Below are 18,924 nucleotides of genomic sequence, written 5' to 3' on the forward strand. Positions count from 1 at the left end.
TTCACCACCTACGAACGCCTCGTTCTTCATATGTTCACCATGTTCGTACAAATCTTTCGACATGCTCGTCTCGTCAGTTTCAATGCTGTCAGCTGTCTTGCGGTGAGTTTTCTTCTGTTTCATTCGTCTGTTTTGAAACCAAGTTTTTACCTGTTGATTAATAGGACGGAACATTTAATATTTTTTCACTATAATTTATATATATTTTTTAAACACAAAAAGCTATGCAAATGTGCACAGTGAGACCACTGTCTTAAGGACCCTCGTATGTAAGTTGATTTTTCTTTTTTTTTTAATTTATGATGATGTTTGAATAAGTTTGCAATAAAATGATATGACGATTTTGACTCATCGTCAAATTATGTGAATGGTCACATCGTTCAAATGATTGTTCTCCATGCAGGACTTCAACCAATCAAAATCACTTGACGGATTTAAGAAAAAAGTCATTTTGATTAAAACCATGCAAGCCTGAAGTAACATTATCCCAGATTTGTAACTAAACTTGTTCAAAATTTGACTCTTATTCGAAAGTTAAAAATGTTGCAAACCTCTCATATTTCAAGTTTAAACAGCGTACGAATGGCAGACGATCTTATATAGATAAAATTGGCGTAAATATGGAAGTGAAAAAATTGTTTTTCCGACTTTTTAATTCTCTAATAATTTTTCAAGTCAATTTTCAGACAAAGAAACACTTATAATATGTCAACCAGCATACACATATTTTAAAGGTTAAAAAAGGTTGGAGGTTCCTATGTTCGGAGCAATCAACATCCCAGCCCTGCCCTTTATGAATACCATACTGAACGACGCATCACACGCCAAGCATGTCATAGGTGGGGATTTTTTTTGTCATATTCGAACCCGGTGACTGCACACTGTGAAACAGCAGCAGACGATCTTAACCACTAAGCCACCACGCCGCCCATTTTAATGATATATATATATATATATATATATATATGTATATGTATATGTATATATATATAAATTAATAATTACTTAATTGTCCGATACTACAAACCTGAGTTTCTGAGAGATTGAGTTGGTTGGCCAGTTCAATTCTCTCCGGCGTCGACAGGTACTTCTGCTTGTCAAACCTCCTCTCAAGTCCCGACAACTGTTGGTCACTGAAAACTGTTCGTGCCTTCCTCCTTCTACTGCTGCTGCTACTGCACGCGTGTTTGCCCAGGTCTGCCGATGTACATGCCAGGGACGTGCCACCGTACATGCTCCTTATTCGGAAACCTGCTTCAGTCGTTTTGTTTGGTTTTCGTTTTATTACGTTACTACGTTTTAAACTGTTCAGAATAATTTTATCATTTTTGTTTTGATCTTGGATAACTAAAACGCCCCGCAAACCTGAAACAGAATTCAAAAGTGTGTTTGATCGGTGAATGTTCGAGAAGATTGGATGCATGGAGGAGTGAAGATGGTGGCGAGGGTGGTGGTGGTTGTGAAGCTGGTGATGTTGCTGCTGCTGCTGTTGTAATAAGTAATGCTGTAGATTGATGTTGCTGGATGGTGATGGGTGGGGGTAGGTTTGGTAGTCGGGGAGCTGCTGAGGTGCTGCTGCTGCTGCTGCTGGGTCCGCCCATGGCGAAATCGACCTGTTTGTACAGATTTCCATTAAGTTGTTAATAGATATTTTAATGAATTTAATTCAGACTCTCACTTCACTTGATTTATTTTTTTTTCATTGAAATTATGTTACAATAAACAACATTCAAGCAAGTAAGGTGTATGATCATGAACTACGGATTATATTGTTGTTTTATTCAGCTTTTTTATTATGATAAATTTACAAAATTGCGTTTTTAGAAACATTTAGTTTCTTGACTTGTTTTACTACTTCTGTGAATTAAAGAAAATTTTGGAATGATTAAAAAATTGAGTGAATTTGAATGCAGAAATCTTATTTGATACTAGTTTGCTGGTTTATGAAACATTTTTATATGTATTTTTAAAAAATAATAAGAGTCCATTGTCCCACATACGTGTTCAAATAAAATGTCGACAAATAAAAGCAATAAGTTTTAATCAGCTGCGAAAGAAGAAGAGCAGTCCAAATTTTTTACTTCCTGCAATGATGTTAGAAACAAAGTGCTAGGCCTATGCGTTTCAAAGTTTGTTGCACTGAAGAGTGGCACGCAAGTAAAAAAAATTGTCTATAATCCAAAGCAGTTGTGAATGTTTGTAAAGTTAGCGAATGAAAAAGTTTAAAAAGTCATTAAGATGATTTCAAAGATTGCTGTACAAACCTGAGCGAACCAAGTGGTGGTTTTTCAAATTTTTTAATGAGATAATTGAGACTACAGTTGAGTTTTTGTAGCGTGGAGAGCTCTTTGCAGTTCATCTCGTTTTCAATGATGTCATTTTTAATGTTGCTGCTACTGTTCAAGAACATGTGACTGTTAACAAGGCTGTTGTTGTAAATATTTTTGAGGCTATTGAAACTTGCATCGTTGTAATTATTGATAACATCGTCATCAATTTTATGTTTGTTATTTTTATAGAATGAGATGTTGTTGTTGTTGTTTTTGGTTGGAGAAGAAAGATGAGGATGTGTGTTTGTTTGGTCGAGGTTTGTTTCACTGCCGTTCGCCCCACCGATGTTTGTTGGTTTGCTGGTGCAGGAGCCACTGCGGTTCTGCGGCAGGAGGATGTCGTCGATGAGGAACGATGTTAACTTCAGCTGATAGTTCGTCATCTTTGCCCAATTTTTTTTTTCATAAATGTTAATCGATCGTTAGAAAAATGTGGTTAACATGTTTGAAAGCATGAAAGGTAAAATAATAAAGAGCTAATAATAAAGAGCTTTTGTAATGCCAGCGCTATATTTATATAACGAGAAAATTTCTCCGAAGAAGGTGATCATTAAGAAAATTTATGTCAATCAAGCGCAGGCCCAGCCTTCTTACATTTAACGCACGCCTTCGCCTGACGAGTCTGTTATGCGGAATCTTATAAGAGGGACAAGGTAGATGCGTGTTAGTCGTGCTGTTGTGTAAATTGGGGGCGGTCCTTTGGAAACAGTTGGTGGTAGATTAAAGAAATTCGATCTTAAATACTTCGGAAATTAGCTTCGATAATTTTTGAAACTTGAAGATTAAATTGGAATTAAATATTCTTAACATGTTGCAATGTGCGCATTTTGACAATTTTTGAATGTTTTTCTTTTATTGCTTCTTTTGTTGTCGTCGTCAACACTGAAAGAGATAATTTTGCGTCGCCGTGTTTTAGCAATCATGTACCGTTGTAAGCATTCGTATTCAGGAAAGTGCATCCCAATGACATTTCATCAACAATTACTTATACTGCTCTAAACCATTTTGAAATGAACATAAGCTCAACAAAATAATAAAACAAACGGTTTGCAATCATTTACAATTCGTATACATGCGTTTAATAAAACATGGAACAATACTTCAGAAGTTTTAACACTTTCTATGAAAACTTTAAAAAAAAATAAAGAAAAATGACAAGCACAAGAACAGGACTAAATTATTGATTGAGGAGCATTTTTTTCAAATCTTCATTGAACTGTGAGCGTTGTTGAGCACCTTCCAAGTTTTCTCGTGACGACCTGGTGGAAGGGATTGACTGACAGTAGTTTGGACGCTGTTGATGGAATGGAGGAATTATTTCCGAAGTTGACAACGTTGTTGCTGGAATGGAGGAATTATTTTTAATCAGCGAGTGCATCGTTCGCTGCGGGTGGTAATGCGGCTCAATAGGAAATTGTCTTCATGCGCCAGGCTTCTGCAAACACGTGACCAATAAAGTTGACCGGATGTCAGACGATATGCGTTCAATTGGGAATTTTCCATAAAAATGTTATGACGTTTGCAATAAAGTTTATTCAACGTTTATCTAAGTTATAAGAAAAGGCCGAAGAAAACAATATATGAGAAAAAAATGAATGAAAAATAAATAAATATATGTACCACAAAAAGTAGAGTCTAGGAGTAAACAATTTTTTAAAAGTAGTTCAAATAAAAAAATTATTGTACGGTTTTTATGAATAAGAAGAAACTTTATGCCAGAGTAGGTGGTGCCGATGTTTTTCTAACAAATAACAATGTGTATGTTGCTCATTAACTGTGGTTCATTCACTTTTTTTAAGTATTGTCTTCTTATAAGTATTGTCAAGTACTATCTACAACGTTATATTCTAAAGTTTGTTTTCAATAAACAGCTTATTTAAAAAAAAACTCTTAAGCAGTTTTTTGTGTTTTTATAAATCAGCTTAAAAGAGTAAAAAAAACTCTTTTATTTATAACAATATCATTACGATCAACTTTAAATAGGGAAATATTACAAAATAATTTATTCATCTGAGCCAGCCTGCCATTACTCATCTCAAAACATCACATTTTAAAGTTTTTAGAGGTTTTAGGGTTTTAAAAAGAATGATTTACTCAAGATTTTATCTTTTTCAATCCCTTCAATCTTGTTGTGTGCACGAATAAATCGTTTCAAATTTTCAACAACACATTCATAGCATGTCGCTTTTATCATCATCACCATCATTTTATATCATCGTTACCATTCGTTTCAAATTATCATCACAAATTACATAATCATTAATTGCATCGCATATCTTTGATAATTTATCAACCTGGCATCATCACTTAATCACATCATTGTGTGGCAGCAGTTTGGACATGACAACTCTGCTGTGTCGTAAGATTCATTTGATTCTGTTGCACGCGTGTTCAGCTTGGTTAGATGGGCCACATAAAACATGTCACATGCAACATACATTCAACGTACAACATAAAGCTTGCATACAACATTCAGCATGCAGGCGAAAAAATTCAGCATACACTCAACTTACAGAACAATACAACTATGCAAATATATGCAACCGGAAATAACATACAAAACATATAAGCAACATACAAAGCATGCAACATGCAGCATACATGCAACTTGGAGTATACATACAGCATACATGCAACATGCATGCAACATGCATGCAACGTCCATCTGAATGCATGTTGATTTGTTGATGAGCTATTTGAAACTTAACTGGCCTGGCTGACCTGTCTCTAAGTCTACGTGTGATTGATTGGGATGATGAGGATGATGATGATGCATGGTGATGAAGATGATGATGATGATGACGATGATGACAGGCAGATGATGATGATGATGATGATGGTGATAAATTGAGGAGATGGAAAAGGAGAAGTTGGTGGTGACGTTAATGAGGATGGCGAGGAAGAAGTGAAAAACTGGAACAACGATGGAAATAATGTATTCAATAACCGATGATCAATGAAGACGATGATGATTGTTGTGATTTTTGTCATATTTAAATGTTTATATAAAAAAAATTAACCCAAAACTTCACGGAATAAAAATGAAATTTTACTCGAAATCACAGCCATAAATTTAATATGAAAATAAAAAGTTTGATTTTCAAAATCACTTAATATATTAGCACGTACATGTGGACAAGCAATTAAAATATTACAAAAAAAAAACAATAAATACAACACATTGTACGTTGTAAATTGTATGTTGTGGGTTGCCCATTGGATGTTGCACGTTGTATGTTGCACGTTGTATGTTGCACAAGCAAGCGAGCAAGCACTAAATGTCAGAAAAGTATTTCAGTGTCAACAAATTGGATGATTGGATTACCGGTCATGTTGATTAACCCAGCAACTCCTGCTTGTTAACCTCTTAAAATTTCATTGCGTGACTCCTCAAACTGCCTTCTTATGTTTATACGCTCTGTGTGTGCGTGTCTGGATGTGTGTGTATGCGTGTGCGTGAGTGTGCATGTGTGTAAATGTGTGTATTTTTGTCTGCACGACGTGTTCAGGCTTTGTATGTGTAAGTCAGTATGTGTGTTTGTGTGTGTGTGTGTGTGTGCATGTCTGTATATGCATGCTTTGAATGCGTGCTTGTCTACTAAGAGTCTACGTATTTTGCTTTTTCCATCACGCCGGCGTGTACAAATAAACACACAAAGTGTGTGCTATCCAGTGAATTGGGTATTCCAACGCATCGAATATTGAATGAATCATTAATTGCATGCATCAGGTACTCGAATATATCATGTATCCAAATGTATCATGTATCTAAATGTATCATGTATCCAAATGTATCATGTCTCCCAATGTATCATGTATCCAAATGTATCATGTATCCAAATGTATCATGAATTCAAGTGTATTATAACTCCAAACATTTGTCAAAAAAAAATTTTCACCAACGTTTGATAACTGAGACAAGTTAACCGGAGCGATGACATTGTATTAATTGTCAGTTGCATTAATTGTATTCACCATTTTTTGAAAGTTTTCCACCACGGTCACCCTTCTTTCTCTTCCACCCAATCAGCTGACACTTTGGTCTCGAGAAACTGCTGATGCCTAAAATCAAAGCGACATTCATAAAAGCGTGTCGAGTTTGTTTATGAACAGGTAGGTAGGTTGGTTGGAATGATGGATGATGATGGTGGTAATGATAAATAGGATGATGATGATGAAGACGTTGCTGTTGATGTTTTTGTTGTTGTTGTTGATTATGATGAAGAAATGATAAAGACATGATTTTAATGATGATGATGATGACGATGATGTAAGTGGTGGTAATGATGATAAGAGTGATGGTGAAGATGATGTAAAATGGTGGTGATGGTGAAAAATAGAGTAGTGGTGGTGATGATGATTAGAGTAGTGGTGGTGATGATGATGACGCCTACAACATTTAAAACGAAGTTGCTTTTGAATATGATAACAAAGCACAATATTTTTGTGATGATGATGATTACGATGATAATGATGCTGAAGATGATAATTATCTCTATCACATCATAACGATAATTTGAGAATGGTGACGGTGACGATGATGATGACTTCATCGCTTAGACAACATGATGCTCAAATATTAGCGAAGCCAGACCAACCAAGTCAGTCTTAAAGTTAAGATTTTTTTATCAGATAATGCAATGTGTATCATAAACTCCCTCCTTGTTCATTACAAGTACAATTAGTTGAATGGATGTTTGTGATCGATCATTCGTCATTGCTCTCACAGATGGCGATCACTTTAAACCACTTCCAATGGCGAAACTATTCTACACATTAATAATTTTGCTGAAAACAATTTCGTTGATCAAACGAAAAACAAAAAGTTGTTAAAATATAAAGAAAGAATGAGGAGACCCATTTAAACAGGCTGCACCGTGAAACGGACTAAAGCTTAATTTGAAGTAACTTTTTGCGCATTTAATTATCATCACACACACACGCACAGAGAGAGAGAGAGAGAGAGAGAGAGAGAAAGAGAGAAAGAGAGAAAGAGAGAGAGAGGTGTATAAATTTATAAATTGGCCTCACAAAATATGTACATACATGCTCACACACACACACATGCCTATATCCACACATATAAATAAAAAGGCACTCACATATATGCAACAACACGCACATACATAAACACGCACGCACACTTACACAGAAATATAATAATGCGCGGCAGAAAGCATTATTGAATGAGCGAGTCATCATCATCGCTGTTGAAGGAAGCAGTCTGCGATTAATTGAAGAAATTACTGGCAACAATTTCTTTCAATAGCCGCAAGGTGCTGCTCTAAATCTTTGTTTGCGCGTTTATATACACGTGTTTCTATGCGTGTATGTGCTCGTGTACGCGTTTGTTGGTTTGTGCGTACGTGTATGTTTACATGAACGTCATCACGGACACGTGTGTATGTTTCTTACCTAACGTGTTTTTGTATAATGACCCTGTATTTAAGTTTCTCTTAAATTTATCGACATGAATTCAATTCGATGTTCGATGGAGGCACAACGAACAACGTTCACTTGCGTGTTGCATACTTTTCAATGGCACGTAGTAACAGTAAGCACAAACTGAAATAAAAAATTATTCGTCGAAATAATGTTCCGTTGAGCTTTTTTTGTGCTCGCCACCTAATTCAATTTCACGTCAGTTCCAAAGATTTTCATTTCAAAACGTTTCATTCATTATAGTTTTTTGGATATTTTAACGCCCAATCATATTTTCCTCCTACATTCGTATTAATCGAGACACTCAACTAAGTTTTCGCATGCACACAAATTTTTAAACTTTCATTAGGTTTCCACCACAAAGCAACCACCATACCACCACAAGGGACAACTGTTCGAAACAAATCCAATTATAACCACAGTTTTTTAAATTTTCAATAGGGATGACCATCTATTGAATTAACACAAGTCATGAAGCTAGAAAATCTCCACGCACGGCTCGATTATTATTATACGAAACCATCATTGGTCGTTGCGTGAAGCTACGTTGATTCAGCTGCGTCGCATGAAGAGAACGAGAAAACAAATCTCGCAAATACAAATTCAGAGCAATGCTGTAAGGTCGTGAATGAACAAGAGGAGGGAAAGTGCTCACATTAAAATGGCGTCGGCTTCGTCATTTTGCAATTAAATCGTCTGCCACAATTACATCTATTATTATTATTATTATTATTAAGTACAATTATTTGTGTTGTTGTAATTATAAAAATTGCACACACACTCGTAGCACAAACACCTAAATACCAACGTGCCTGCTTGTGCAATGATTATGCATTAGGAACAATTTGTTTGCTTGACTAACTTACATTATCGACTGATTTCTTCAATGAAATGTTGACTGCAAAATGTTGAATTTGTGTTGTAAAGCTTTTGTGTCGTTGATACAATGTTGATGTGAACAATGTTGTTGTGGATGTTGTTGTTGTGGATGATGCATTCCTGTGAGTTGAGTTTTTGTGCTGCACTATCGCGTTGATGTTTATTTTTCACCATTTGCTGTTCGTTCTTGCCAGATCGTAGCTATATTTTAATTTGTTAAATCCGAATGAAATTATCTTTTACGCTACTCTCGTTACTCTAGTCTAACGTTGAAACCGATGAGGAGTGCTTGCCAGATGTACAACTTATAAAAACGTTTCGCTCCTCGCTAATGAGCAGCCATCCTTTTTCTTCATTGAAATCGTCGCAAAAAAAATTGCAAGAGCGAAAACTTTTTAAAAGCTTAGAACCAAACACACCTCGGTAGTACAAATATTTTCAACGTCAAAGAAATTCACCTCCACCAGTAGAAACACTGTAAACGCAAGTAGCCGTGGTCAATATAAAAATCAGCCGTAAAATATTAACGAGTCGACTAAATATCAATACCATCAACAAAACATTAACATCACCAGCATAAAATAAACATTGAAACCATTAACATCACTGACGATACCATCAACAAAGTAATGACAACAACACTATACTAACAACACTAAACTAACAACAGCAACAACAGTAACAACAACAACATCACAAACAGCAGCAGCGCATTGACAAGAACATCATTAACTTCAGCAGAACAACAACATCCCCATCAGGATAATGATGATAATTACTGATCCAGCTTCCCTCACATCGCAGACTCCATCCTCACATTATCTTCCTTCTTGTATAATTTTCATCTTCAAACGAACTTTTGCGCTAAAATAGAATGCACGTTTCTTTAAGCTTGCAAAGGCGCTTGCGAACGAACATAACCAGGTACATACTTGTTATACCTATCTATATATATGTATCTACTGCATTTATCTCTGCCTATAATTATCTCTGTATCTATATTTATCTATGTATCTATATTTATCTATGTATCTATATTTATCTACGTATCTACCGTATTTACCTATGCATCGACATGCGTGTGTGTTTATCAATTTCCACTGGACTGGCGCGCTGGATTAACTAATCAAAATACCTGAGAATGTTTGAATCAATATCTGAGAATGTTTGAATCAATACCTGAGAATGTTTGAAAAACAGTAGGTCTTGGCTGGAAAATGTTACAAAGATATAGCGGCCGATGTAATAAAAAACCATTTTCGTGTCAACTGAAATTATGCATTTGTTCTTTTTTATATAAAAGAATGGGTAATATACATAGAGTAGAGTATATACATTCTAAATTATATATGTATATTATATTTTATATATATGGAATGGGTATTTTTTCAAAACAGAAACAAACCTACCTAAATATCATGAAAGGTAAGTAAACATGCCAGTCGAAATGCGCTAAAGACAATTGCTTTGGACGGCTTATCTTTATCCATTTAAATGTCAAAAGATCTTACAAACTTTGAGTAACGAGAACAACGGAATAATACATGCTCTTCTGAAAGCAAAACAATCGCGATTTAAAAACAGAAAAATGCAACATTTTGGAAGCTAGTTAAATTGAATAACTATCTGAATTCACAACTATGAATATGTGAAGAAAAATAACATGAGGATTATCAAACAAGTTGTTAACAAACTATTGCCGAATTGTTTGTTGTGAACGTGATATCATTATTTAACTGATACAGCATACAAGTTTTACTTGCTTGATATATGAAAGTACCTCTCAATTGACACAAGTATCATTTAAATCAGGGGTAGACAAACTACAAAAATATGCCCACCCCTGATACAACTACCCCTTAATTAGTACAAGTATCATTTAATGATATTTAATCGCCTACTATTTATCAAACTATCACCAGCAAATAATTGATAAACTTATACAAAAGATAAAAGCACCTAGAAGCAATTTTTTGTAAATACGAAAAAATATTTGTCACAAGCTAGCAGCACACTGAGCCCACTAAAGAGGTAAGAACTTTTCAACCGAACAAAAAATAATTAGACGAACGATTCCAAATAATGGTTTTTTTCATTTTCATTCATTGAAGAAACATTTTAGACTGCTTGTCATGGCATGTTTGGTAACGTTGAGAACCGAAACTGACAAAACCGGACAAACAATTTTATTAATGTGGACCATTTTATGCGTTATTTTCCCTCACACTATCCATCTAACGATATTTTTGTTGTAAAGAATCTATTTGAGTAGTAGTAGACGAAAGTCATTTTTTCATGCAAAGACTTTCACTTATGTGAATAATACGTGTTTTATTCCAAAACTTTACCTCTTCAATCACTGAAGTTATTTCAATATACGCATAACAGCCGATGACTGTAATGGCCGCAAGTCCAATGCCGATAAAATATTGTTTACATTCATATAAATGTACACACACAAAAGTATGTATGTATATATATATATATATATATATATATATATATATATATATTTACATAAATACATACATATACATACATACGTAAACAAAAGATTGAAAGTGAAAGAGGAATAAGAAGAGGGAAGTGTGAAAAGAGTATAGAAGAGAGAAAAAAACAAAAAAAAGAATAAAGATAGGAAGAGATAGAAAGAAAGAGAGAGAAAGAGAAAATAGAAAGAGAGTGAGAGGAAGAAAGAGAGGGTAGATGGAACAAAAGGTACTCAAACGGTAATAATTTCGTGAGTTTCAGTTGTCGAATATCCACAAAATGTTAATGCCTGACATGCCGAGACTCATTCTCCTGTTTGTGATTAAAATTTTATTGCCTCTTTATAATGTAAACAACTTTTAAGAATCAAATAGTGAGAAAATGAAACAGAAAATTTAGTTGTGATTGAATGGGAAGATTAAGTGCGTCACTGAATGCACTTCAACAACTAAAGCAGCATTTTGTTAAAACCAATTTTCCAAAAAAAGATGATTAGAGGCATGAAAGTTTCTTAGAAACGGCTCGGGAAAAATAACATAAAAATTCTTGGGCATAATTATCTGAATGACATGAGAAAAGACTGACTGACCCAATTGTGCCATGTTCCTTCGTTTTTATGAAATAGAAGAACAACAGGATGGCATGGAACAAGTTCAATCGACCCTGCAATAGTGGAGACAAAATTATATTCACTCATTTACAAACCAAAGTCAACAATTTTTCAATAATCACATTTATTAATTAAAACGTTATACGGCATATGAAATGCACATGCTCACGAAGCACCTAATACAATTTCATAATAAAAATATTTAAATATATAAAGAAACTAAAAGTAGATCATCTAAAAAAATGTAACAGACCCTTTTAATTTTGTAGAGGGAGCCATTGTATATGACGTCATAATGAGGGGGGTGCACATCTCCCTCCAAGAAATATATGCCATCCTTCATTTCAGATACACCTTAATTGGGGTTTCTCAAATTTATCAATCCAAAATAACGTTTGAGAAAATGTATCCAAGTCAATTGCTGATGATGTGTCAGGCGGAATGTGCAATCATTCTAAGAGTTTGTGTACAGGAATATTTCATTTTTCAGTGGAAACATGAAAAAGTTAACAATGGTACAAACAGTGGATGATGCATCAACAATTTAATTGAAAGGTTCTGAAAATGTGAACAACAAACCGGTTTTGTTGGAAGCTCTGATGAGATGTTGATTGGTGAATGGCTTTCCGTCTGAAAAGGTGGGGTGAGAGGGCAGTCTCATGTCCAGGTAGCAACACAAACAGTGCATCAGCAACTTTTAGTTTTTATTACAAATTATTACAACATTTAACGAACTATGCAGGAGAACGAGTTAATAATATGAGGATATTATGTCGCAATAATTGACTTTGTTAATGAGTACTGTTGAAATTGTCATCCTCTACTAATAAAAAACACTTGGAAGCATCAAAGTTTTCTAGGCAAGTCTCAATTCAAATTTTTGAATGTGAAATGACTTCTATTAATTACAAAACTATCTATTAAAAGAACATGTAAATATAATTGCATCATACAATGATGATAAGAATAAATATCTAAGGCAAAAAACAAGATAGACGACATGATGGGATGTGGATGTAATGAGAAACAATCAACCAACAGCGGAATCAGTGGGAAGGATCTCCTCCCATCTCCTGCCTCCTCTCATCTCTCCACCTCCATTCCATTTGAAACAACTCAAACCGCCACCAGAGTTCAGCTCTAAATTATGTACCACACGTGTTTATGTCAACGTATGAAACATTGAAATGGGGTAAAGTTAACATTTAAAAATGGGCATATATTAGAACAGAGGAACAATGAAGTCAGGCTTTTAGTCATCTCTCACTAGGTTTTATTTCTGTTTAGGTTAGCCTATGGTTGAATTATTTATAGAAGCTTTGTTGAAAAACAAACAAACACATAGACAAAACAGAAGAAAGGACAGACAGACAAATTGACAAGCAGACAGAAAGACAGATAGACAGACAGACAAACAAACCTTTGACCCTCTGAACAACGTACTCCTGGTTAGATGATATCTCCAGGAAGGGAAGAATGTTTGAGAGATGAGGCAGGAGGTGTGTCTTAGTTGTGGTCAACTGCTTTAAAGCTGTAATTGACACACCTGCAAATACATTCATGTTGTTCTGGAATGCAGATGATTGACAAGTTGTTAGGTGTAGTGCTAGTCTGGTTATTCATTGTTAAATGAGTTTTAACATTATGAAAAGATGGACAACAGAGAAAGTGATGCAGACAGACAAACAAAAAGATAGACATGCCGACAAACATAATATGCTTACCTCCAACTTGTACATCTTCCATCCCAGCACCAGCCAATAATGAGTTAACAGATGCCATCTCATCAACCAACTTCTTCAGAATTGTACCACTGAGATACTGCAATCATACATAAAAACAACTAATGGCAAATAGTGTGATGAGAGATGATGTGATGAAAGATGATGTGGTGAAAGATGATGTGATGAAAGATGATGTGATGAAAGATGATGTGGTGAAAGATGATGTGGTGAAAGATGATGTGATGAAAGATGATGTGGTGATAGCGACCTTTCTTAGTCTCTCAGTCCACAGATCGAGTTTGTTAGAGACATCCAAACTGGACCAGGCCTTAATGACGTTCAGAAAATTTTATTAATTAACTAAAGTAACCTAACACCTGGATATTAGCATGCTATTTAGCATTTTATTAACGTCAACATTAATTAGCAGCAAAACTGAATGCAAAAAAAAAAACAAAAAAAATCCAAATAATTTTTCAACGAAGCTTGAGCCTAATGTTGCCAACAACTTTTAAAAAAATCTCTCATAAAAAAAAGCTCTTTGCAAACAATCCTATGTTCAGCTAATTCAGATTCATTTGCAACCTTCATATTTTTATATTGATTTAAAAAACATAAAATATATGAGATCGCATCAAAAAAATTTTCATCAACATTTTCAAACATGAAAAGCTAAAAAGAAAAAATACTAGAAGTTGGTGAGCAAAAAATTTGTTGAAGACACGTGAAATGTATTTTAAAAAATTATGGAGTATGTAATTTAATGTTATATGTAATTTAATTACACCATTATGCGAGCTAGGTCATTGGAACAAACTTCAACTCACATCATCTGCATTTGAATCGGAATTCAAGAATGTACCGCCGGTTGAATGGGAAGTGTTCGTCTGCTGAGCAGGTCGTGCCAACTGGTAGATGTTCGGAGGGTAAATTGAAGTACCATTCAGGTGTTGGTGATGATAATGATCCAGTGGTGGTGATAATGGTGGCATGAGTTGACTGATTGGTGAATGTTGCTGTTGGATTTGGGCATAGTTGTAACTGCGTGGACTGTGCAGGAAGGTTCCACCACTATTCCCCAAAGCCATTTCAACTGGAGAATTTCAAATTTATTGTGTGTGTGTGAGATAATGAAAAAGTTTTATAATTAGAAAATTTTGAATAATGCAATTTTTTTAATTTGAACATATGTTCTTTCCATTAAAATATCAAGTCAAATAACTTTCAAATTGTTATAATATTTGTTAAAAATAAATCCACAATTAACTTTAAATACAATGTCAAGTATATTAATTATATATTATGATATATGTTGTGGTGAAATTATTTTAAAAATTAAAATAACCTGTTTTATAAAAATGAAAAATCTACTAAATTTAAATTGTATAGAAAATAGTTAAACAGTTGGTCACTGTTTAGTATTAAATTCTCAATACACGTGAAAATTTAAAAAAAAAATTTCAATTAATATCAGCTAAAATTTGAAAAATGTGATACAGACCTCTAACAACAACAACGACAACACACGTTTAGACGACATTTTCCCCGAGATTGGGGGTTGCCGTTTGGCTACCTATGATGAAACCGAATGTCATCATAAATATTTCATTGGCTAATTTTAACGCAGGATGCCCTTCCTTACGCAACCACAGTTATAAGCGGTGGGCCTAGCCTTTGATGATCCAACATCACTCACAAGGCAGTGAGGGTCAGTTTAATGTCATAACCAGGACATGATACAGACCTCTGTTAATAATAAATGTTGATAAATAAATACCCTTTACATACCCCTTCTGCATCTCAGTTCATTTTCATTTTGTTCCTTGAGGAAACTCTTTAAGGAATGCACATCTTCTATGACGTCATCATGACTTCCTGTGGATTATTATCATTTAAGTGCATTTTTAGTACTTTTTACCTATAATTAAAAAATCTGCATATAATAAAGTATGCAAAACCAGAGAAAATGCTGCCTACTTATCTGGAGATAGTGAAGAACACCCACTACCTATCTATTAAACTTTCTCTACCTTCTCTGGAGTTCTTAACTTTTATTCTCTCTCTCTCCCTCTTCTCTCCCTCTCTTCATTCCTGTCTTTCTCTCTTTTTTATCTCATTTTCATTCTTTGTTCACATTTTTTGAATGAACATCATCTCCTAGTTTTTTTTTGTGCAATGGTTTTCTGTTTTCCTAAGTTTCCTGATAACAACCTTTAAAAATATTCCCTTGATATACATAGAAAAAGAAAAGAATAAAGAGAATTGATGGTGTGATGTAAAACTGAAACATTGCACAACTACAATGATCATGATGAACTACGGGGAAATAAGTAGAAAGATGCCAATGATGATGAAGATGATGAAGAAGTAAGAAGTAACAAACTATTGAGTGACTTGAATGATGCATTGGCACTGCTGAATGAATTGTTTGCAACTTGACTGTCCGAAAGGTTCTGTTTATAAGAAATGAAAATTTAATACAAGAGCCAAAATAAGAAAGTCTAATTTTGACATTTCCAACTTTTGATTTTAGAGAAATAATAATTAATTAAATTTTCAATTGAACAAAAAAAAATTATAAGAAACTACTAAGTAGCTTCCAAAACTGGAGTCTAGGCTGTTGTTTAAAGCATGACAGTTGTACAGATCATTGGAGGTCGAATGTGACGTGCGAGGTGTGCTCATACTCAGGTAGCTACTGTAATGACTTGGCGAGTATTCTGGCAGTTTCTCCATCACATGACCATTCAACACTGGAATATTGTTGGATGGTTCACTCTCCATCGACACAAAACCTGGCTCTAGTATACAAAATTTATACCAAAAATTTTAATGAAAGTTAACACAAACGTAAGAAAAAAATAAGAACTTAATAAAGCAAAGACTATTTAATTAAATATTATTAAAAATTTAATTTAATAGCTCTAATAAAAATAGCTAAATATAAATAGAAAATAGGCTGTGTCACTGAATATTGATAAGATCCTACCAAACCAGACTAACCGTCATCAGAAATATTGCAGGCCTTCTTCAAGACATCAGTAACAACAAGTGGCTTAAGTGTTTTCACCTTCATGTACTTTATCAGGTTACAACATGCATTCAGGATGAACAAAACTTCAACTAGCACACCTAGCATATTATTGTGGTTGGTTGGAAAATTAATTGTATGATTTACACCTATATTATAATTATATTATATTATAAGCTAAAAGGATAAAATATTTACCAATGTACCACATTTTAAAACTAGGGAACATCAGATCCAGTGCCATTATAAATGTCCCATAAGACCTGTCAATTAAATGATTCAAAGCATTTAATTTGTGTTGTATCAAATGAATAATAATTATTTCCCAATTAGACATACAATTATAAACCTACACTTTAAAATTTTAAATTAAATTAGTATTAATTAGTGGTTAGTCATTAGTAGACAATCACATTGACATTGAAAATTGATTAATTTAATTATGAGAGAAAAGAGAATAAAAAAAATTTAAAATAAAAAATCATAAATAAATTTAAATTATAATAATTAAAAAGCAAAGAAAAAGGTCAAAAAATTCTGACATTTCCAGATGTAAAATGAAGGCGACAAATAAGTTGACGACCGCCCAGAACATGTTGGTACTGTGTTGGAAGTGCAGTCTTCGAATGTCAGACACCTGCTTCACCAGAGATGAATTGAACCTCTCGTTCATTAAAATCATTTTTATCACTTAGAAAATAAAAGAGAATAAAATAAAATAATCTGCAACAGATGTCGCTCGATTTTATTATTTTTTTAAACTTTTTCCGGATCAAACAGACACCCAATTGATTAAGTTTTGCCGGCTGGTTGTAAACAAAACAAAGAATATACAATTAAACATTGCATGTTGTTTTGTCTATATTCTTAAAATGTCAGGCTTAAAAAACATGAAAAAATCATTGGCTTAAACTAAAAATAGTGAAGTGAGGTGCTGAAACGCTGTTAAACAAAAACAAATGAATATTTTAAAATAAGCACAATAGTAGAGACTTGCGTATTTCTGGCGCTGCACGCAGAACCTGGGAAGTTAGGGAGAAATAAGCGCAAATTGAAAGGGGTCTGCAATTGAGTCCAGAGAAAGTTGTCTGAACTCAATTGCAAGTAAAAAATTCGAAACGATATCGCAAGAAACCAACTTGCAAAGCAGATTAGTTAATATACAAAAAAATAAATTTAAAATGTGAACATTGTTGCAGTTGCGCTTATGTAAGAGAACACCGAACCAGGAAGAGCAGCGAGCGGGAGAAGAAAAGAATAGTATTCGTTTTGATAGGCTGGACACGTGTTTCGTTCCTACCAGGGACTCATCAGCAGCCCGAATACCCATCAGAATAGTTATCCAATCCGACAACATATCTGCTAAATGTCGTATGACAGACTGATGAAAGCTGAAATAAGGAAAAATTTAAAGCTAAAAAACTTAGTAAAATGCCAATAAAAGAATTTATGACGTCACCAACTGCTTTGGAACTGGAGTGAAAACATTGGACTCAATAAAATAGCAAATGATATATGGGGGCGTCCTGTGGCTGATCTAGGCTCTCCTAGGAGGACCGGAGAGGCTATGGCCTCACCGTTGTGAGCAGTGTTGGTGTTAAAAGCCAATAGAACTCGGTTTTTAGATATGAATATTTAAGAATTTTAGATTTTAGATACGAATATTTATCCTTATGTACAGTGCACTATGATTGAACTATTTTGGGGAATGTGACGCGAAACTTTATTATTAATTTATCATTTTACACTTACACGATAAAAACCGTAGTTCTTTGTGCATTTGAATATGATCACTTATCATGGTATGATACGACTACTTAGTTACATAGCAACCTAATTTGCTTAAGGAATTATCACGTCGAAATTTTCGTGCCTCTAGTTCTTTATTTATTAATAACAATTTATATAACTGCTATCTCTTTTTACAGTTTAATGTTTTTTTTAATGTTTTATTCTGCACGTGACCCGACGGTTTAATTGAGTTTATTTACTAATTTATATATAAACGTCACTCCGCTTTCAATAAAACTTTTTCACTTTTTCTTTGTGTTCGTGTAAAATCAGCTGTCCTTTTAATTGTTTAATTGTTAAGATTGTATGGCGCCAAAAGGTGTTTATTGCTAACAAGCCGCTCTGTGAATAACACTCACGGTATAACAAAACAACCTATGCAGATGAGCATATATAAATTTATGTATAAATTTATTCATTCATACGTTTATTGCTATTCTATATTGTTATTTATTTTAAGTATATGATTGCTATCTACGGTTTATAATTAGCGTTGTATCGTATATTTACAATGTACTTAACAAAAGTAAATTGTTCGTCATTTAACGCGAAAAATAAACTGCCTAAAACAGATTTATATATATATATAGTTCTTTTATATTTATTCTTTGTAAAACGGTAAATCTG

The 18,924-nt window shown here is 34.0% G+C and overlaps 2 protein-coding genes across 2 annotated transcripts; both read right to left on the reverse strand.

Moving 5' to 3' along the window:
* Positions 1 to 96: 96 nt before the first annotated feature.
* HELRODRAFT_148404 (hypothetical protein) lies at positions 97 to 1,162 on the reverse strand (the record flags this gene model as incomplete). The annotated part of the gene is made up of 2 exons (XM_009021309.1): positions 97 to 150; positions 1,028 to 1,162. Coding segments are annotated over 2 exons (189 nt in total), but the record flags the coding sequence as incomplete, so codon positions are not given.
* A 9,800-nt stretch (positions 1,163 to 10,962) lies between these two features.
* HELRODRAFT_188596 (hypothetical protein) lies at positions 10,963 to 17,188 on the reverse strand (the record flags this gene model as incomplete). The annotated part of the gene is made up of 14 exons (XM_009021310.1): positions 10,963 to 11,453; positions 11,731 to 11,804; positions 12,005 to 12,105; positions 12,331 to 12,445; positions 12,791 to 12,891; positions 13,172 to 13,297; positions 13,476 to 13,572; positions 13,744 to 13,803; positions 14,303 to 14,568; positions 15,264 to 15,350; positions 16,082 to 16,276; positions 16,479 to 16,607; positions 16,705 to 16,769; positions 17,049 to 17,188. The coding sequence occupies 14 exons, from the start codon at positions 17,186 to 17,188 to the stop codon at positions 11,399 to 11,401; spliced, it is 1,611 nt and encodes a 536-aa protein (XP_009019558.1). The 3' UTR covers positions 10,963 to 11,398.
* Between the last annotated feature and the right edge of the window lie 1,736 nt (positions 17,189 to 18,924).

Source organism: Helobdella robusta (genome assembly GCF_000326865.2).
Source record: "Helobdella robusta unplaced genomic scaffold HELROscaffold_3, whole genome shotgun sequence".
Classification (NCBI taxonomy): Eukaryota; Metazoa; Annelida; class Clitellata; order Rhynchobdellida; family Glossiphoniidae; genus Helobdella; species Helobdella robusta.